Source organism: Pseudorasbora parva, chromosome 23 (assembly GCF_024679245.1).
Source record: "Pseudorasbora parva isolate DD20220531a chromosome 23, ASM2467924v1, whole genome shotgun sequence".
NCBI lineage: Eukaryota > Metazoa > Chordata > Actinopteri > Cypriniformes > Gobionidae > Pseudorasbora > Pseudorasbora parva.
In genome coordinates this window covers 6,364,859-6,387,408 of record NC_090194.1, presented here as the reverse complement: position 1 = coordinate 6,387,408, position 22,550 = coordinate 6,364,859, and the positions used below count along the sequence as shown (strand labels likewise).

At 41.0% G+C, this 22,550-nt stretch overlaps 1 protein-coding gene across 4 annotated transcripts in view; it reads right to left on the bottom strand.

Moving 5' to 3' along the window:
• Positions 1 to 694: 694 nt before the first annotated feature.
• Positions 695 to 22,550, bottom strand: part of auts2a (activator of transcription and developmental regulator AUTS2 a) — a 381,444-nt gene continuing 359,588 nt past the window's right edge. For 2 of the 4 annotated variants that reach the window (XM_067434082.1, XM_067434086.1), the window contains 13 exons: positions 11,551 to 12,088; positions 10,491 to 10,765; positions 9,767 to 10,005; positions 8,139 to 8,183; positions 7,229 to 7,324; positions 6,845 to 6,916; positions 6,506 to 6,535; positions 6,005 to 6,076; positions 5,683 to 5,824; positions 4,798 to 4,878; positions 3,856 to 3,939; positions 3,453 to 3,696; positions 695 to 3,239 (listed from right to left, as the gene is read on the bottom strand). In XM_067434082.1, coding sequence (XP_067290183.1) covers positions 2,024 to 3,239; positions 3,453 to 3,696; positions 3,856 to 3,939; positions 4,798 to 4,878; positions 5,683 to 5,824; positions 6,005 to 6,076; positions 6,506 to 6,535; positions 6,845 to 6,916; positions 7,229 to 7,324; positions 8,139 to 8,183; positions 9,767 to 10,005; positions 10,491 to 10,765; positions 11,551 to 12,088 — 3,134 coding nt within the window. In that variant the 3' untranslated portion in view covers positions 695 to 2,023. The remainder of the gene's footprint in view (positions 3,240 to 3,452; positions 3,697 to 3,855; positions 3,940 to 4,797; positions 4,879 to 5,682; positions 5,825 to 6,004; positions 6,077 to 6,505; positions 6,536 to 6,844; positions 6,917 to 7,228; positions 7,325 to 8,138; positions 8,184 to 9,766; positions 10,006 to 10,490; positions 10,766 to 11,550; positions 12,089 to 22,550) is intronic. The other 2 variants (XM_067434083.1, XM_067434084.1) reach the window with 2 other exon arrangements.

Genomic DNA, 22,550 nt, shown 5'->3' with positions numbered 1-22,550 from the left:
ACATTATTACTTTTTTGATTAAAGATTATTTGTAATTCATTTAAGAAGGCTAGCAGCGATCCTGAGGATTTAGTTTTTAATGTTACAAAGAAAGATTTAAATGACTCATCAGCAAAGAGATGAAATGACATTCCATGTTTTGTAGAAATGGCACCCATAGGCAACATTATACACCAAATAGGCATAACATTTTGACCTAATATTGTGTTGGTCTCCCTTTTGCTGCCAAAACAGCCCTGACCCATTGACTCATGGTGTCTGGCACCAAGATGTTAGCAGCATATCCTTTAAGTCCTGTAAATTGCAAGGAGGGGCCTCCATGGATCGGACTTGTTTGTTCAGCACATCCCACACCCCTCAAACTTGTTGTGCTCCTCAAACCATTTCTGCTTTGTGGCAGGGCGCATTACCCTGCTGAAAGAGAAATATCACCAGGGAATATTGTTTTCATGAATGGGTGTACATGGTCTGCAACAATGCTTAAGTAGGTGATGTGTGTAAAAGTAATATCCACATGGATGGTAGGACCCAAGGTTTCAGCAGAACATTGCCCAAAGCATCACACTCGCTCCCCACATGCAGCAGTGAGCCTTGCCCATTTTTCCTGCTTCTAACACATTCACTTCACTGTCATAGTTATGCCTGATCAGTGTATGTGCACATTTATGATAGGAAGTATTGAGAAACTTGGACATGATTAGTTCACATTTTTTAATAACATGGCACAATTTACATAACACAAGTTTAACTGAGGAGCATGCTGTCGCCTCACCCTTTTTTTGTACATGATCTAGAAAGGACTTCATTTTTTTACGTACATGATAAACAGCAAAAAATTTCTTACAATCTCTTTGCAATACGTATTGACTACCCACTACTGCTTCAGTGGACATTTTAATGTTTGATTTTAAGAAAACAAAAAAAGTAGAGAAAATTAAAGAAAAAAAAAACACTGCACAACATCTGAATTTCACAGAGTTTAAAAGCGCACAACTATCCCTCCCATGGACTACTAAAATAGATCTCTGCTCATTAAAAACAAACTTCCATAGCTTACAACTTGCTTTATCATTGTGTAGATACATAATATTTTAATACACAGTTAGACCAATAGGGAATTGCCCTGCTTTCTGTACTCAAAACGTCTTGACATGATGGGATGTGTTGTCATGTTTGCAGTCTTTTTCAAATGGACACTTCTGATTTAGAGGTAATTCAGTAAATTTAGGTTTTGTTAGGTTCTTGGAACATTTGTGTATTTGTAAGGATTGTCAACACAGATTTTTTTTTTATCTTGACGAACAAAAGCATGTTTCTGCATCAAGACTTAGGGAATATGTTTGTCAGAATGAGCTTCAGTGTGAGTAATACTCATTACTGAAAATCCCCATCTAGGAACAATCTTGTAAGTCATGTGTAAGCATGTACTGTTGCTTTGACAGGAGAATGTGAGGGTTCAGTATAGACTGGTAGTCCTCTAGGAGAGAGAAAACGTGATACAGAGAGCCCACGCATGAGTTGCATAGTTAAAAGAAGGGATGTGGTCTCTTGGACAGTATGATCCTTCAAAACATTAATATGCAGCATTAAACTAAAACCAGAGCCTGTGCGCTCACTCCCCTTTTGATCACTGCCCACTATGTACAGCATTTTAAAGTAAAGCTTTCATAACACCCATTTGCATATTTGTACCTTACATTTTTTCCCTCGAGGGGAGAAAACACAGACTTTGCACATATCTACAAGTTTTGCCTTTTGTCAATGTAGTGAGGTACCTGTACATTCCAGAATCATATTTTCCGTTATGGAGCTCTGTCCACTCGCTCAAGATCAGTGTACTGTATAGGTTTAAGAATATACACCAACACAGGAGCGAACAGGATAAAAGAGCATGAAAAATCTCAGTCTTTTGTAAAAAAAAAAAAAAAAAAAAAAAAAAAAAATCAGTAATGCACAATTTATACACCGATATAATACAGCCTCAAGTGCTTGCTTTTGAGTTCCATTATAATCCATCAGGGTCTCACCGTGCCTCGATGTCTTTGTGTGTGTGTGAAGGGGGTCTGTCTCTAATGTCAGTGCCGAGTGGGGTAGTCCGTCTGGGAGATGTGGAACGCGCTCCCAGGGTTGGGATAAGAGGGGGCGGGGCACTGAGTGATGCGGTGGGAGGGGTTTTGTTTAGGATTCCGTTCTGGGCAGCAGCGGCCACAGCAGAAGAGGGGCTAACACGGGGGTAGTGCATGCTGGGAAGTCCGGGGGCCATGAGACCTGGGTGAGGGAGATGTCCGTCTAAAGCGGGGTGATGCATGGCGTGCAGACGCCCCTGCTCATAGTCCTCTCGGAGCAAATGCAGACGTTCCCTCTCTTCTAGGTGTGCCCGTTCATGTTCCCGGCGCTGTTCCAAGGTCAGTCCGTGAGGGTGGTCTCGGTTAAAATCGTGAGGCTCACGGTCCCGGTACGAGCGCTCTGCATCATACAGCCGTGGTGCTGCTAACCGGTGCAGCGGGTCATTCCGCAGTAGCAGATCCCGAGTTAACGGATCCCTCCGGTGGATGTCGAGTCCCCGGTATGGGTCCCTCATGGGATCCCAATGAAAGGCGGGATAGGGGAACCTCTCCACCCCTGGGATAGGACTGATACCCATAAAGGGGCCCACCATACGAGTCCTCTCCAGACTACTGATACTGTTTATGGGATGCATGCTGGCCATACCCATGGGTATTGGCATTGAAGATGGAGGGTGGAGAGCAGCAGGAGGAGGTGCTTGTGGTGTGGATCTTTGCTCTGGTGATCTTTCTGTGGGACCGTCCTGCTCCTCTTTCCTCTCTTCTTTCACCTTCACCTCACTGTTTTTCTTCTCATAGGTGATCTCAGCCTTCTTCTCCAGAACATCTCGAGTCAGCCCACCATTCACCCGATCTATACCACCTGGCCGCATGTAGGGGGACGCTGTAACCCGATTGGCTGGTTTGTCTTCAGAAACCCGGCCATCGTGGATGACGGAAGTGTCCTTGTCACTGTGGTGATTCTCCTTCACCTTGTGCTCATCTGTGTTGGAGTCTTTCCAGTCTGAGTGCTCTCGTTCTCTCTCGCGATCTTTGGGCTTGTCCTTCTCCCGAGGCTCGCTGGAAGAGATGTGGTTCCGGGAGGGCTCAGACGACCGAGTGTGACCCAACAGAGTGAGGGGGTTAACAGGGATCGGGGATTGGTGATTCTGGTGTCTCTTCTCGGCAGGTTCCCTAGAGGTGAAACGGACCATTATTGTTTGGATAATCAACAGTCAGCGGTTGATTAATGTAAAATAAACCTCTCTTCAGGGTGACATAAGACCTCGGATCACCCTCTCTATGTTTATTCTGCATTAATGCAAGCTGATTTTAATATATATTAAGAGAAGCTCTTTCTAGCATTGACAAATCATGTGATATTATCATTCCCACAGCTCTACACACCGTTCTTTATCGTCCTTGTTGACCGATGAATCCCTCTTGTCTAAGTCACGTTCTCTTTCCCTGTCCCTTTCTCGCTCGTGTGAGCTGACTGATGCGCTGCGTTCTGAGTCTCCTGGTTTAAGCCAGGGTGGTGGGGTGGGGAAGGATGGCGGAGTGCGGTGGAGTCTGTTCCATGGCTCGTGTGGTCCGGTGAAGTGCTGTTGTGCGCTGGGTGCATCTTTGTGGCCAAATACAGAGTTGGGTGCTGAAAAAGAGAGGTAAAAGTTGATTTATTTTGATCTCGATTTCATGCAAATAGTAATCTTTGATGTCAGATAATTACAGTTGTGATGACCTTTTAACCTACAACTAGTTATTTTAATGAGATTTATCATTAATTTAAGGTTGACTAATTGACACTCACTGAGTGCTGGGTTTCCCAGCCCACCAAAAGCTGCAGTGCTTAATGAGGCCAGACCTCCAAATGAAGGTGGTCTGCTGAAGGGCTCTGCCAATCAAAACAGGAATAAAGAATCAGTCAATAAACAAATGATTCTGTGAATCACCAATTACTTACTGCTGGTATTAGAATGTTGACTTTTTTCCCCCACAATGAACCAGCTTTTAACAAACTAAATCCTAAGTTTATAAATGAACAGATATCTCAACACATTTTAGCACCATCCGCTGACTTTCAAAGAAATGTTCAGTAACCCTTAGTCCAGGGGTATAAAATCCTAAATTAAACACCCCTGAACCAGCAATCAAGCGCTTCAGGACTACGAGAAACTTCCATGCAAAGGTTGAGGTATGTTGGAGCTAAACCACCAAGGACTTTGGCCCTGCATGTGCAGGACTGGACACCCCTACCTTAGAATATAAATATTTCAGTCAAGTAGAAACATATGTCAGCAATTGACTGCTCAGTTACACCTAGTGGAGGAGTGTGAACATGTAAGATAGGCCTGTTGCGATTGCTGGCCAAGTGAGTTTTAGGGTTTTAAAAAATATATTTAATTGATAAATCAATGAATAATAAGTTCTGTCACATTATTCAATTACTTTTACTGTTTTTTTGTTTGTTTTTTTGCTGTGGTCTCGATTCGGTATCAATGTATTTTAGTCAGGTATCATGACAACACTATTCTATACAAGAAAAAGTATTTGCTGATATTCTCTTATTTTATGTTGGTTTACAAATTTTTTACCATTTAGTTTTAAATGTGTTTTTTTATAGTACACTACTGAATGCCAAAATTGCAAGTTAAATTATGTTTAAGTAAAATTGTGATAAATTAGTCGATGGATTAATCAATGTAAAAAGTCGTTTATGGCAGCCCTAGTGTTAAGAGTCTTGTTTACTTACCTAAGTGGGGTGCTGGGGTAAGAAAGTTGCTAGGATGATGTGGATGGTGTCCAAAAGGTGCAGCTGAGGGATGCGTGGACCCTGAAACAAAGAAAGACTGCTATGAAATTTGTTTCAATATTAGAGGAAGAGGAATTGTCTAGGCAACTACTACTTTGATGACTGGATTGGATGACAGGAGTGAAAATGCAGTACATAACACAATGCAAGCAACATAAAATTAGAATGTTAGCATTGTGAAAATCTAAGCAATTAATTTTTCTTTTGATAATTTGATGAAAAATGATGGGAATCAAATAAATGCATAAAACTAACAAATTAATGTTTTAAAGTGCAAATCATGAAAATTTCACATTATTTGACAAGACATGAAATGTTCATCAAGCATTCACTCAAAGCAGCTCTGGATATGTTCACTTCCTTGTATTGCAAGACTGCAGATGCTAGAAACCCCATGAGCGTCACACATACTTGAGTATGTTGTAGACAAAACTGTGCTGCTCTACTTTTGATTTATTCATCTAGAATTCCATTTTCATAATGGAATTATGACTGGAAATCAAACGGCCTTAAGTTATTTACAGGACCTAACCTTTATCTGTAAGAAGGGATAGTTTATTTTTTTTGAAGTATGAACTTTTTCAGTGGGATGGAGATTAGAGATCACTCTGTCTCTGACATTTTCTTAGATGCACACACTGTGTTTAGAGCAAGTTGAGAGTCAAGTGGAAAGAAGTTGCTTATGCGCAGGTGAGATTCTCCATCTGATTTATAATCAAATACGTGAATAAGCAAATGTACATAATATGATAATCGTATGTGCTCATACCACGACATATATTCACACCGTTATAACCCTAGCTAAGATCTGGATAATCCACTCACCTGCTGCTGAGAAAAGCGATGCAGGTCTTGCCAATTCATGAGGGTGATGGATGGCTCCAAAAAGGGTGGGGCCTGGGGGTCGACTTAAGAACTCCGGTTTGAGGCCGAAGTCCAGCTTGTGTGGGTCAACCTGCATCTGCTGCTGGAAAAGGCCAGGTACAAGAGAGAACAAATGTGACACCTCTCTCAAAGTTAAAATATTATGTAGTTCAAGTTTAACAGGAGGAAGAAGAGAGCCACAAAGAATATTATTTCCATGTAGTGCAGATCTTGATTGGAGGGTGCAGTAAAAGTGAAATCAGGTTATGTATGCAAATCTCACCTTCACTTTCTGTTGGTGATGGTAAATTTGCCAGGCTATATGGACATGCATAGCACACCACTTTCCTGGTTTCTTTGGAGACAGAAAGATAAGGTAAGTTTACATCTTCAGACATGACTTAATTCATGTTAGTTTAATTTTATTCATAAGAAACTTTTAAAATGTTTAAAAGTATTGCATAAGTGTACCCAATATTCTGTTATAGAAATGCTTAAAGTGAAATGTAACTTAATTTCAAGTTTCTGTTCCCATATTTTGGGCATTGCTGCAAATTAATTGAGCAAGACGTCATTACAAAGTGTTTTCAGAGAGGGAGTCCTATAGTGTCTCCTATAGACTCTGAGATGAGACCGTTGAGTCCCAGCGCACAGCTAATTAAAGAGACTGGAGAGGAAGGCAGGTGCTCAGTGTAAGGTGGGATTAAACCGTAATGAGCTTTTACTCTATTTCCTGCATAGTCCTGTGGGGAAACAAACTGAATAACTGATAAAGCAGTCTTACCCTGAGAACTGGCCGGAACGGATCTGTCAGCTGGAGAGGAGAGGGAAAAAGAGCGCGAGTGAGAGAGATTAGGGACACAAAGCTGTCAGTCAGGACTTTTAATTAGCATCTGAGCATCACTTCATCACTGACCAAATTAAAATGTTAAAATTTCCCTTTCTAATGAAGCATTTCGTAGAATAATTAGGCCAGAATTCAGAGTATTCCCCTTCCTATCACTGCATGCATACCAATGTGGATAACGGTATAACATGACTGTCAAAAATGATGGTTAGTTTGCCAGCACTAGTTTTAAAACCACATTTTGTTTGTTGCAAACTTTGTCTTTGGGTTGCCTACCCGAGGGTCTTTCTGAAGAAGTGTGTGAGGGACGGCTCCAGGCCTGGCTGCCACGTCTAGAGGATTTGAGGTCTATAGTGTACAAACACAAAAAGTAAGCATTCTCAGCTTATCGCAAGATACCCAAATCATCTAGTGACATCTATCACTACTGATAGCTAACTGGGATATTAGCAGAATGTACATGTTAAAAAGAACCATTGCAATTGATTGTCTATTTATACTGTACCTATACATAACATTAAAGAAGAAACAGACAGTCTGAGATCTGTTTGTTTAGCCAGAGCCATTCCATGTGTGCAGGAGTACACTCACAACAGCACAGGAGGTTCATTTTGGGAGTAGTCTCGACATTCCAACATTTAGTGTTTGATATTGTGATACCTTGGGCTGGAACGCTCCCTGCAGAGATCCGAAGGGCCCCGTTGGCGGGATGACGGGCGGAATGCCAGACACCGCTGGGGGGTAAGAGTGAAACAGCTGAGAAAAGAAAAAGGATATAAGACACAGTTACTCCAAGAGGTTCTTGTTTGATCGTGTCAGCTGTTTACAGTGAGACCGGAGCCTGCAGGTCCCTGTACAAACTAACAACTACACAAGATCAGCTGCTGACATTCAAATGGCCTTCTTCATTACATACTGCATAAAATAAAGTGTCATAATATGAAAATACACACCATGTGAAAATAATTCACACCAATGTTTTGCTTAACTTTGTCTATGAATGAATAAAAGAATGTGGCTACAAAGCACCTATTCTGCTCCATATAATGATACAACCTTCATCTGACCCTTGGCTGTTGTGACATTCAATAAAGATTAACAGCAAGATGAATTTACAATACGGGTCACTCTCTAAACCTGCTTTGATACCAATGACTGTTATTATCACAACGCACTGCATAATGCATGTAATTACCGGTGTGTGTGTGTGTGTTCTTGGGTGGGTGTCACAAATGAATCATTGCTAAATGGCAAATATATAATTGAAGGGCAGAGATCAAATAAATTAAAGTTGCATTAACCTGTTGGACAGGCAGGAAGAATGAAACGCATTTTATCTGGCACAATCCAGCAAGGCATTTCAGTAAAAACACATCTCACAGCCTATCTGGTAATACATTAATTTCATGAAAATGTGTGCCCTTTATTTTTTTTATAAAAGTGTAATAAGAAGAACCTTTTATAAATATAACTGTGGTAGCAGAAATAAAGATGACAACCCCTACTCTAAACAAGAAAAAAAAGCCACCACAGTAAATGACAAAAATATGGAAATATGATAAGGACTCACGCTGTGTCTGTAGAAGGGATCGACTTTAGTGGGGTATTTGTCGAACTGCAGAGGAAAGGAGAAACAGAGCTCAGTACATACAGAAGTCCTTCAGGCCTACAAACAATTTACTCCTGACAAACATCTTGTGGAGTCATGAGGCTCAAAACAAATACCAATACTTTAATGTGCACTCCAGAAAAGCGTTTGGTTGGCAGTAAAATGGTCTCTTCCCCCGATTAATGAATGTTAGCAGCACAGATCAGAATTTAGTCCTGCATTATTCCTACTGCCCTCAAATGTTGTTTTGTGATTATCATGCAAGTTATGTATTATGATGTGTATTACTCAGCAATTCTGTGAGTGGCAAAGTAGAAGCCATTCGGCTGTCTAGAAATAGACCTATAAACAGCTAATTTAATGAAGTTTGAGTGGTCTAATCTGGATCCAGAATGTTTCCCACTCGTGAGTAAACAATGTGGCTCTCAAACTAGTTTTATACTCTCATTAGCTAACAGAGCCCCATTCTCAGAGGCTTTTGAGCCTGGCATGGTTCAAAAGCCACTTTTAAGCCTCTGTGGGCACTGTGGTTATCATCGAGCTGTGTGTGGGAGTGTCTGAATGAAGCCTCAACTCACTAATCAGCTCTGCTGCCTGCCAACCAAAAGCCCTCAGTCAAAACTCCATCAGACCAAAATGATGTCATTAAACTGGGAATGAATAAACTAGTATTAAGTTCTCAAGGCTTGGCTTGAACAAAAACGTATCGCCAGCGGCTCTGACTGCCAATTCTAAAACCAGGGCAAAGAAAAAAGGGTAGAGAAGCATGCCAGAGAAAAACAGCAGTTTTTCAACAGAAAAGCCACATTGTGGCGAAAGAAACATATGGTTACGATCGAGAGAGTGAGCCACTGCCATGGCTTCCAGTGTTTACAGAATCATACTGTACCGTACACGTTCAAAATTCAGCAGTCGGCACGACACATAAACATGCACTAATTTTGTAGTAATCTACAGTGTTCCCACAGTTTTACAAATTATTTTGATGCATTTGATTTGATTCATTAATGAATTCATTAGCCTGATGTCTTCATACATAAGTAGAAGATGATGAGTGTAAACAATCTTTGCCGGTGTTGTAAAAAATTAATTTAAGAATACACAGAGCACTTACCAACACATTCATAATTTTTGAGAGAAATTGTAAAGGTATATACGAAAAATGTCTCTGTTTAGGATTAGATCCATTCAACCCCAAGTGCTCTTTGGTGATGTGGATGATTACGTTACTGTTGATCTTCTGTTCATCATCGTATAAAGCAAACACTGACAATTTGATTGGTCCGAACAGCTCTGGTTGGAGCATAGTTGCTCCACAACGGACCGAAGTCCAGACCGAACTTCCCAACCTCAAATGTTGTGGGTGAGGGCTAAGTTCGACTGACATCCAGGCTACAATTTTTTTTTTTTTGTGAACCGGTTTGATGATACATTAAAAGGACTCACTATAGAAATGTCTATGACTGTGGGAACCCTGTATCTTATATGCATGCATTTGTAATACAAATATTTTATACATTCACCCATACAATCACCCATCCATCACCACAATGTAAATTTTTTTAGAGTTGTGTTCCACTTATCCTCACATTTCTGGCTGGGGTACGCACCATGGGCGGTGCAGGCGTGGGCATGATGGCGTGGGGGAAAGGAGTGAAGGTGTGCTGGTGTGTGTGTTGGTGTGTGTGCTGGTGCTGATGTTGATGCTGGTGCTGGTGCTGGTGGAACTCAGTCCGCAGGTATGGAGGGGGACCCAGTGATGCCCCGCGATCAGCACTCTGAGACGCCAGGAAACGAGTATTTAATTCCTGACGGAGAATGTCTTGTTCTGGGGGAAGGACAAAAGATAGGAAACAAAAATACACATTAAGTTTTAAAAACACTCAGTGTTTATCAATGCGGAACAAACCACATTGGTATTGCAGGTAATTGCATGATCCAGCATTAGCTGGCAATAATATCTTATTTATATTATGTATTAAAGGGATAGTTCACCCAAAAACAAAAAATCTGTCATCATTTACTACCCATCATGTTGTTCCAAACCTGTAAGAGTTTCTTTGTTACAAACATTTATCAAAATATTTTGTGTTCAGCAGAACAAAGCAGATAGAACAACCATTCACTACCATAGTATTTTTTTCCTACTCTGGTAGTGAATGGTTGTTCTATCTGCTTGGTTACAACCATTCTTCAAAATATTTTCTTTTAATAATATATGTTCTTTCAGCAGAACAAAGAAACTCAAACAGGTTTGGAACAATATGAGATGTGAACTATCCCTTTAAAGGGCACTAGATGAGCGATTGGTACCTGAGTAGGCACTCCCAGCTGGGTGTCCGGGGACCGGCAGAGTGTTTGAGGTGAGAGGAGGAGGTGGAGGCAGAGCAGCAGGCGACGCAAACATATTGGTGTGATGCGGAAGATTGGAGGACGGCAGGGAGGGGGGGAAGGTGTGCGAAGCCGTGGGGTTCGCAGAAAGGGGCAGGGGGAAGGTCGCTGCTGCCCCAGTGGGGGCAGGTTGGTGATGGTGCAGATGAGGGGCTGGAGAGGGGCCTCGGGGCTTCCCTGGAGTGCTGCTTCGACTACTGTTGTGAAGAAAGAGAATAAACAATTGTAAAAATGTGCCTGTATAAAAGAGAACTCCCATTCCAAACTATACTTGCAAAACTACTTCATTCACTAAATTGCTTAAAGAGTGAGACATGTCTGCCACAATTTTATCCAAATAATCTAAATAATCTAGTTTCTGAAAATGTGTGCTACAGTGCTGAAGAATGTGTTATTCCTGGAGGGATTTCCTGTAAAAGCGAAAGTATTTATCAGAATTGTACGCAATTTAACAAAGAGATAATTTACAGGCCAGGTAATTATTTCATATTAAAAGCTACTCACATACACAGAAATACACAAAGTATAATTATCATCAGCAGTCTCCTGGCAAAATACTGCACAGAGTGGACTACACAAAAAACAGGCAGAGGAGGGAGGAGAAGATCTGCTTCTCTGCTGGATACTGGGGTGTCTGAGTCAAGCTGAGAAATTGTTATCTACAAGCCACCGCCAGCTACAAGGCAGCAGCAGTATTGACGTGGGAGGGGAACGAATCAAACCGTCTAATCTCTCAGCTGGGGTTCTCTCTGTGGTGCTGTCAGGCTCACACACAAACACATACAGACAGGAATTTGTGCCTCATGTTTACTGGAGGATTGATACATCTTACATTCTAATACAGAAATTGCGCTGTTCCGCTAGAGTATTTAAGAGCGGTGGGCTCAGATCCGCTGCTAAATCAGTGTACGCCACATCTGGAGTATAACAGAAACTTCCTGCTGATATTTAACTCCATTACACTCATTGTTTGCCCACTCACCTCAGGCCGTTAAGGGTAAGGCTGCCACCGTAGGCTGAAATCGGACGTGGGTGGCACCGTGAGGGTGGTCTGTGCTGCACAGGTTGGGTCGGGTTCTGCTGGGCTGGTAGCGCTGGTGATGGGGGGTGGTGGTAGATGCCTGGGGTCCGAGGTGGCCTTGGGTGAGATGGAGGCTCAGATGGGTCCTGAGGCTGGGGCGTGGGTGCCTGAGAGGGCACGTGGCCCTGAGTTGGAGGCAGAGCGGTAGGAGGCGACAGCGGTCTAAGTGGGCGCTCTGGGCAAGGGTTCTGGGTTTGGGCTGGACTTGGGGGCAAGGGTAACCCCCGGTTGGAGGGGGGTGGCTGGAGGTGAAGAGGGGTGGGGAGGGGAGGTTTGGAATGGGAGGTGGGCACCAGTGAGGGGGTGGCCGAGGAGGGTTCACGGGAAATCTCCTGGCTCTTCTCTTGACTGCGCTCTAGGCCTGACACCTTGGGAATGCCCAGGCCACGCAGCTCCTGGCTGGCATTGGTGGAGAGCGTGTCGACGCTAAAATCTGGAACTGAAGAGACAAGAGAAGTAGAACTTGTATCAATGCTAAAATCTGGAACTGAAGAGACGGGAAACCACACATGCAAACATATTATGGAGGTAAATGTCTATCCTCTGATTGAACAAAAACGCTTCGAACTAAAGTGAAAATAAACTCATAAAATAGCAAAAAATAAAGAAAAAAATCTTGTGTCTCAGACAACTTTCAACTTGCTTTCAGAGGCGAATCTTTGCTGTGTTCAGTGTTGTTTTTAAAAGAGCAAAATTTGTAATTGTACTCTGCTAGATCAAAGATGTGTCTTAATCAAATTCTAAGAGCAAAATCATAATATACATTTAATATACAACCATCATGAGGGACTAGAGCCTAAAGGCTGAATCACAATTCACAGATAGATACAGACAGATACCAACCACCAACAGACAATGCTAACAGATGTGACACACCAATCCAACAAATCAGACTTGCCGAACATGTCTGATGCCGTTGGTGGGCATTTGTCGGTACAGTGTGAATAGGCCTTAATAACATGTAAGGTCATGTGAAAGCCTTAAATCTTCTTTTAGTGAAAGGACATAAACTAAGGAAAACCTGACTGGCACACCCAAAACTGCTTTTACAATGGGCTGATATTAGCGTTTTATATAAGTGCACTCTTATCTATGATTGAGAAAGGAAGAGAGAAAGCTCTCGGGATCACAGTGTATGCATAAATCTGATTAACACCTCTCGGTCTGCCTCAGAGGGAACCACTCCCCTCTGTCTTTTCCATCTCTTCACACCCATCGCCAACAGCAAGGGATACTGATTTAGCCTGAATCCCATAGGCTTTGGGGATCCTTCTGGAATAGAACCCCCATGGCTGATCCCTCTCTCCAGGGCCTAGGGCGCTCCCAATGCAGTGGCTCATGGGGCCCAGCTCAGAGGATAAGGTCCTGGGTGTGCAGCTGAGAGGTAGTGTGTGTGATGCAAACATTAAGGGCCAAGTCTGGCCTGCAGCACTCTACCAGAGGACGATCAATAATCTGGGAGTACAAGGTACCTCTGGGGAATGGGTTTGTGTCAAACATCTGCCATGGGGGGAGGCAAGACATGAAAAGAACAAATGAAATCCGCACACTCACACTCACACACACAAACAAAACAGATAATTTCAATGTGTATTTCGCAGACCAAAAAAATATCCCCATTGACATGAGAGACATAGCTCTCACACACTGCAACTAAATTCAGTTGTGAATTGCCCTTTTAATGGTTAATCCTGTTCTGTATACACACAACCACATTTTAAAAGAATTAACTTCCAAAAAATGCAGGTAGCGAATTTACGCAGTGTGCACAGAACCAAACTGAACAGCTAGTTATGTGCATGCACATAAATATATCACAGTGCACAAATACTTAATTTCTCTTTTTATTATAAATTATATCCTTACATCAAAATATCCTCGTAATCTACAGTTGGTTGTCTAAAGTACTAATAGACTTATAAGGAATTGCATGTGTAACAGTATATTGGATCCCTGCATTAGATCTTAAAGTGACAGCAGCCTAATAAACCTGCTGCTATCTGTGTCATTACTGATAAATTACAAAAGAAAAAGAAAATCACTCATTGATCTTGACTGAAAAAACACTTTAATAAGAATAAATCTATATTTCAATTATAAAAAGAAAACTACACTGTTATTTTACATTTGATTTAAATTTCTGAACTTTGTTCAGTTGTATTTATTTGTGCTACTGCTAATGTGCTTATTTTTTCTTATTGTATTACTGACTGTATACTTGTCTCTAATACTGTTTGAAATTTCAATTATTCTAGTTGATTAGTTAGTTGTTCTTTAGGCTGCAGATTTTAGTTCATGGTATTCAGCAATACCCAACCCTACTCCTGGATTTAAATGCGGTTGTCACCATGAAAGCTCACAATACCCTCTGGCTCTGGCACTTTAAGCACACTTTAACAAACAAGGGCAGTTCAGCCTCACAGCTCAGAAACAAGCTGTCCAGTGGGTGCAATAAGTCACCTTTTATCCTGCCTGAATAACTGGATTTAAGGCGGAGAGGGCTAACAGCACTCAAAGAAAAGCCTTTTGCACTTGTTTGTCAGAATGAGGGCTTTTAAAAAAGAGTTTCCTTCAGATTATATAGCTCCAGTAGGCCGTCAACAACTGATATGACATGTAAGCATGGACATGCTCTCTTTACTAGACACACACGCCCCGTCTCTCTCGCTCTCTTTCCTGCGCTGTGACCTTTCCTGTAGAGACTTGATGGAAAATATCCAAAGCTCTTCTAAAAGGCTGAACCATAGAGAGCTCTGCTGCTCCTCCCTTGAGCGACTCACTCAATGTACTAACATGCCTAAAAAAACAAGACGGAGAGTGAAAACACTGCTTATTCTTCCCGTAATGAAGACTCCAGGGCCGGGAGCGGAGGAGAAGTGCGTTTCTCCTCCCTGGGGAGTTAATTTGTCAAGTCTCCTTGATCCCTGGAAACAAATAAATGCAGCTTTCTCTAGCCTCGCCAAAAAAAGAGTGAAGAGAGGTGATTTTTATTCCAAATGGCAGCCGTGGAGGAGGATGTTTATTAAGATGGTAGAACAGACTGGGAGGCAGACTTTGCAAAGTTCTCATCTGATCACACAATGTTTATGTATGTGTGTGTGTTTGAGCAGGATTAAGGTCTACAAGGCTTCTGGAGCAGTGAGCTTGGGTGAGGTCTCGGCGGACAGCAAAACATAGCTCATTATCCCGAGTCCACTCTGAAGGAAAACAGCATATTCAGCTGCTAAAAACCACAGACAGAGCACAAAGATCTAATCAACAATGTGTTCAAAAGGGGGAAAAACAGAACAGAACAAATATTATCTAAATTTCTTTTTCTAGATAAAAGCTTGTTTAAATACTATGTAGGGCTGGTCGATAGGTAATGATTGATATGTCGCCTTAAAAAATATTGTTATTTCCATTTATATTGTCTACCCGAGTCCAACCCCAACCACGGATCACTCTGCTGATGCCAGGGTGACGTTAAAATAAAATAAAAAATTCAGAAACAGTTCCAGGCTATATAAGTTGCTAGCATTTTTTTGTTTAATTTTTAATTAGACTACTTCGGAGAAATGACTACATATTCCAAATTTATAGTTACATTATTTAATAGCATAAAACGAATATTTAACTTGCACGTTATCTTCGGAACATTAATAATAATAAAAACATCAAATCAAGATAAACAATTAAGAAAAAAATATTTGACAATATTACAGAAATAAGAATGAATGTTTGACACTTACCACAGCGTATTTAAATACACAGACACACGTTGCAATAACCACTACAGCAGACGGCACCATTCAAGCAAATAGCGCTCTTATAAACAGCACAGCCAGCATTTCGTTTGTTTTTTTTTGCGTTTTTTTTTTTTTACCATTTTAATCCCCGTTTAAAATAGGGTGTAGGCTAACTTTTATAGAAAACATTTAATTCATGCTCTTGCATGTGCGTGTAATGAAAATAGATAAAATTAGTGTCTTATCCAAAACAACTTTTGTGTTTTTTTATATTATCAAAAAAGTTTAAAAAAAATACTACATAGATGAGTATGGTAAATATGGGGCTACTTGATTCTGCACATCCCCACAAAAAACTAAATAAAAAAAAACCCACAAGTTATTCTAAGTGACGAAAGTGTGCTTTGAATTCTGCCTCTCTAAATAAGTTTGTGCTAGAATTTGTATGTATACTTAAACCAGGATATTTACAGGGCCTCCCTGGGTTGTATGTGCCGATAGCCGATCCTTCTGGCAAATATGCCAGTAATGCTGTTACGCTGGGCTTCAGGCATCATGACACCTCTGCATCCCTTCCACCCCTGAAATAGCCCCGCATACCCCTGTCAAGCAAGAGATGAGGTCTGGGGTTATGGGGCCTTCCTTCAGTGCCCTCAGGCCTGTGTTAAGCTCTTCCCTTCATTGTAACTGACAGCCCAACACGTCTTCTCCGCCTGACGGCTGTTTTACTGTCAAATCAGCTGAGCTGAGACTTCAGCCTGGTGGAAACGGTTTAGGCATGGCTATTTGTGATCACTCTGAGCAGAAGACAGGACAGGGGCTTTATAGAAAGCCCCTTAGAGGGCAGCTACAAAGCCACAGCTGAAACAATGCAGTAGCAAGAAGCATTCAGCCTCACATTCTCATGTTTCAGCAGCAAAAACAACATATATTAGCAACTTTAACCAGATTAACCAGACCCAATGATGACAACAAAAGGGGCTATTCTTACTGTCTTTGAAGGCTCATCTCTAATCAGTGACTTTATCTCTCTTTACCACAGTAAACATTACAAATAGATCAGCACAAAGCATACATTTCTAACTGAAAAGGGTGTCATAATGCATAAAAGTTTCTCAACTCAACTAGTGATGCACCAATTGATCGGCTATCTATCGCTATCGGCTATAAAAAAAAACAAAAAAAAAAACGCTTCTAATGATTGGATTGGCGATCTCTCAATTTACTAATCTCATGACGACGACACACACACACACAGACATGTGGCTGCCATGAGAGCTTTGGCATGACATAAAATAATTGTAAAGCTGAAGACGAGATTTAATTTCACAAACAGTTTCCCTCTCAAAATGCACAAACGGCTTTATATCATCACATTGCGTCCGCACTATAAGCGAGCTGAACAGTTGATGGAATTGTCACTTGCGCAATTGAAGCAAGGTCGCATCATCACTAAAGTGTATTATCTGTGTTTCTTTTTGAGTTTTTCCAGTTTAAACCAATCAGCACTCGTGCATTATCCTAGACAGTGCACTCATGCACACTCAAAGCTCACACACACACACACACACACACACACACACACACACACACACACACACACACACACACACGAGGCTGCCTCCCAAAGAGCTTGCGAGTAGAAAATTGCAATAAATTGCTGTCGTCTTGATGAGTATGCATGTAAACAGTCAGTTTTGTCTTAAGTCAACGTAAACACATGAGAAAGAAAATGCATGTGTAACAGTATATTGGATCCGTGCATTTGGTCTCAAAGTGATTTTTGTAACTTTATTTGTAAGGATTAAGATTATCCAGTATTATTTTTATGGTGTTATTGCCAAGTGTGTTATTTTATTTATTTGTGCTACTGCTTGTAAATGGTTTATGTTCTTATGTTTTACTGATTGTTTACTTGTCTTTTCTGTGAATTTAATTCAGCGTTTGAAATTAGGCATGTGCTGTGTGTAGGCTATTGTGCAACAAAATTGCCTGATTGTAAAAACAAAAATGCGTCTGTAAAAATCCTGATGGGATCATCCATATAAATAATTTTCCATAATAAAAAGAAGGCTCTAAATAGATTGGTTATCTGTACCAGCAGATACCGCTTCCTGTGATCAGCAGTCTGTGATCGTCTCCAGAAATCGGGGCAGCCATAAACTCGACAGCTGATGTGCCCACGATACAGTAACGGCGCACCTGTGCTAGGTGTTCAGAACAGGTGTTTGAAAAACTAACAAGCCAGTTTTTTTTATTTTATAAACCTCGCCATTTAAAATAACAGCACTTGATGTAATCAACAGTAAACACTCATTTAAGAGCATTACTGCAGGTGATGCAATAAAAAGAAACTCCAAGCTCTCACACACACACACACACACACACACACACACACACACACACACACACACACACACACACACACACACACACACACACACACACACACACACACACACACACACACACACACACACACACACACACACACACACACACACACACACACACACAATTTCAGCAGCACCACCGATGGAAAGCTGATATTCTTTATCTTTAACTGAGTTTAGAGAATGCTAACACAACCGTGATTGAGATGCTGACAGAATAATTCCAGCTGATAGCTGACAGTCGCCACTCTGACAATGACGAACACAGAACATCATTTTTTTTTAAATCAAAGATATAGTTTGGGTTCTTTGCCACTGTCACTTTCTTAGTTGGTGACACTTAATATTTGGCCATATTATTGACTTGAATACACTGACACTATTCGATGAGAACTGATCTGAGCTGGACGATGACATCTCCAGAGCTGCTTTAGATGAACTGAACTCATTCCATAATTGATAAACTTACACAGTTATAAAACCAAACCGAAACAACACTGAACTCATTTCAACTGAATAATGACTGTTTTATATTGTCTTTTTAGAAATGCTTTCCAGCTGAGTTGAATTTAGTTTGCATCACTGAATTATTTTCCTGTTATCAATGTAAACCTGCTTTGAAACTATTTTTAAGTAGATTTTGGATTTTAATCTCTTGGCTCTTGTGAGCATCTCACATTTTTATTTTTCATGAAGCTGCTACTTGTGGTTGACGGTGTGTTCACACGGGGCGTAGGCGTTAACGCTTGACGGAGGGCGCGGCTGAAGCTTGGTGCTGAGGCGATCATCATAGTGACAACAGCCAATCACATTAACTTACTTGCCACTTGGACCACAACACAACACAAAAAAAGTGCCTTTTTTGACAGCTTGTCTGTGAGATGAAATGGATGCCGATTTGGTTGTATGTGCAAATTCAATTTGTTGTTGTCAGTGCACTGCACAGGTGCTCGAAGGTGTTGGGACATTCAATCCTAAAAAACCACATACATCGGGAAGAATATCACGTACTGGCCCGGGAGCTGCGTCTGGATGGTTCACGGAGCAGTAATGAGCGCAATTGGCTAGCACCTGCTCAAGGATATTTGCATACGGCGATCTGATTGGAGGAAGCCTGCGCTTGAAAAGTTGAGAAATCTTCAACTTCTGCCGCTTGCAACATGAGTGAAGCGACGCAACGTGACGGAACCCACAATTCAGTTCGGCAATGGATGATGTCACCCATTCAAAGTAAATGGGAAGCGTTAACGCTTATGCCCTGTGTGAATGCGGCGTAACAGTGTAGTATCAATATCAGCAACTACATCAACCAAATAGTGCAAAATGTATATTTATTTACACTTTAGTGGAAGAAGATCACTGCAGTCCCTAATCGAGACAAGCTCACAGCCATAATCAATCACTGTAATGATGGACAGACCAATCTGGCTCTTAAGCTTTGGGCTGAAATAACATACACTTAGGCAGGTTGCTGACCTAGGAGTCTTCATTACAGATTCAGTATCAAAGTGAGCTCATGCTGCAGAAGTGCAGATGGCCTGTCTGTTTAAAGTGGTAACTGACAGTCCAAGAAAGGTTGTATAATGACCGACAGGTACAGGTCTGTGTGATGGACAAAAATCTAAAAGAGAAAATCAACTACATACAGAATCACAAGAGACGACAAACTAAACCCAACATGCCATTCACAGCATACATGGATGGGAGTTTTTGGAGGAGACTGAGCAAACACAACAGCAGATGTCTTGGTGTTTATGTTGGCCACCCATTTAGTGTCACAATTCACTCTCCACTCAACACATTGTGCTGTTTGTTGCTTTTATGGATGTGTGTGCATTGTGTGATTGTTCAGCTCAGTGGATGTGTTAGGGTTCGTCTCCCACAGATGGCTAAGGTGATAACTGCTGCTGCCGCTTTTTAAAGCTGGTCAATCTGCTGTAATTACTGTGATTACCACAGAGATGTTTTTCTAAGCACTTGTGACAGACACACTGCTCCCCGGGGCCCTGAAAACAAACACACGCACGCACACACACACCTACTAACCATCCCTTACTGTCAGCTTATTCTCACACACACCTCATTCACTCTGTCACACATCGCTTTTCACTGCCTCTGCTCCAAGCTGGCAAGCTTCTGCTGTTGTTAATTCATTTCCTTTCTGTCTCTGTTGAACACTTGTTTTTAGCACCCCATGATTATTTGTGAGATATCATGTTTTAATGTATCAGATTTGAGTCTAGTCAATTTGAATATGCCTATGATACACAAAAGTGCTGCCTAGACAAGCTATCTTATCATGAGGCCCATGGCAGATCTATATTTCAGAGTATGTTAAGGAGTTAATCTGTGTGTGTGTGTGGTAGACTCTGGCAGAAGGATAGATTTCTTCCATGGTGAGGACAGTGTTGATCCCTCTGAGAACAAATCTTTATATATCCCTGAGGACTGAGATCATGTGCATACATTGAAACCAGAGAATACTCTGACAGCAACTGGGAATGTCACACAGACACACACACACACACACACACACACACACACACACACACACACACACACACACACACACACACACACACACACACACACACACACACACACACACACACACACACACACACACACACACACACACACACACACACACACACACACACACACACACACACACACACACACACACACACACACACACAGGCCAGAGGGCTGTTAACACAATTGCTGCAAGCGTATCAAGTCACTCAAGGAAAGAGGCATAACTCAGTCTCTTGTCATCGGTCACTATAGACCTTAGTCTGTGTATAATCCATTTTTAATTTGACCCATGATGAAAATAAGGCTGAGGAACAGAAGTACAGGCCTCTGACATCACTAAGGCCATGCAGGCTATTGACTTATGTTAACTAATAGATGCATCGCTTAGTTTTAGTGAACTTGGTTTGACTTCACTGTGTATTCACATTGAATTTCCTATTTCACTTAGAAATACATCACATTAGGGAGTTATTAGTTAACATTCACTTTAAAGCTCTGCCATGTGTTTTCCAGAACTTTTATTTACCATTTTAAAATTGTGGAAACAAGTCATTTTAGTTTTTTATCATTTGAAAGACACACAGGTACACAAGATAATGTATTGGGCGGACTGTACTTCTGTCCATCATACTTTCTTTAATTTAAATCAACCATTTACTTTGACTAGTCTATCACAAGTGTTTGGATATTATAGCTCTCTAGTTTGTTTGAAATAAGGGAAATTGTAACATTTGGCTGTAAAATTCAGATGTTACAGCTGTTCAAAGAGCAGCTGCAGTGATAATGAATACTAATATAAACATGCCGGAACATAGACAAAATATCAGCAGCACCGTCAGAAAGCAACAAAGAGGTGATGAGGGAGTCAAAGTCCTGTCTATCAGCACTACACCTTCCTATTTTTGCTGCACACCTATTCTGTCAGCTAGCACAACATTTAAATATAAATTTCTAGGGCAGGAAATGCCCAATTTTACTAATAATTTAAAAAGGCCATAGTTTTTCATTTGAAATTGAGAAAATAAAAAAATTATATGAAGTTATAATTGAAAGTGTCAAGCAAGAATTATTACTATTGTAATAACATAACTTCGTTATAAAAAAAAAATACAACATTGAAGAATAAATATAATTATTTAAAAAAAGTTATTTCAAAGGAAAATTGCTGGTAGTCTATAACCAAAAATCATATACCAGAAGTAATATAACTTATGACGTTCCAGGAAATCCCTAATATAGACAAAGGCATCCAGCTATAGTTGTAGCTGAATAAACTATTAATCATGATTTGCTGCTAAATGACGATTTCGGTTTTATTTTGATCAGTCATGCAGCCCTAACAGATTATATCTGCCACAATACCATGGTTACAGTTAGCATTACTACATTAAATCCACGGTGATTTGTGGACTGGACTTCTATAACTTATCCATTCATGAAACAATGTTTCTACTGGTTTCCACGTTTTGATCTGATTTGATTTATAAAAGAGAATTATGTGCCGATTATGTGAGTCGCACTAGATCTCATTGCAATGTTATTAAAATTGTGGCAAATTCAAACGCATTTCTTTCCTTATCCCTCAGTATGTAGTCTCACATGATCAAAGATCGGCCCGCAGGTAAATATGTTCTGCGCTCCCGCCGCATTGTTCAGCTTTTGCTTAGTTTGCCATTTAAAGTTTCTCATATGCCAGAGAAATAGCATTTCTTATCAATTGGTAAACATGGTGGTCGCACCACTGCGACCTGAAACAAAATGTAGTTGCACCAGCAGGAAAAAACGCATTAGTTTAGCGGATGTTAATTTGACCTTGTCTTACAGACATATGTTAAACAAACCCTCTTGCCTTTCTGAAAAGCAGGTAACCAATGGGTAAAAGCTGGTAAGACTGTAAATATTTACAGCTTGTAAAGCAGCCATGCAAATCTACATCCACTGAGAAACCAAATCTGAACTCTGAGTCTCTGTGGCCTTGTAGTCATCAAAGATTTTTAATAGAGGACACAAGATTATTATATCGAACAGATGCCCACTGTAAAAAGTGAGACAGTTGTGGTAAGATCCTGTTGCAGCCTCAGCATTCAAAGTACACACACACTTTCACACTAGCAGATGGCACACCATAACTGACATGTAACCTCTACTTATTCTACAAAAAGGATTACACCTGTTTACTGTCAGTAACCGAAGGGAGCGGAAATCAGAGTCTTTCCATTAGCTTAACTCCTCGCTGCTACTT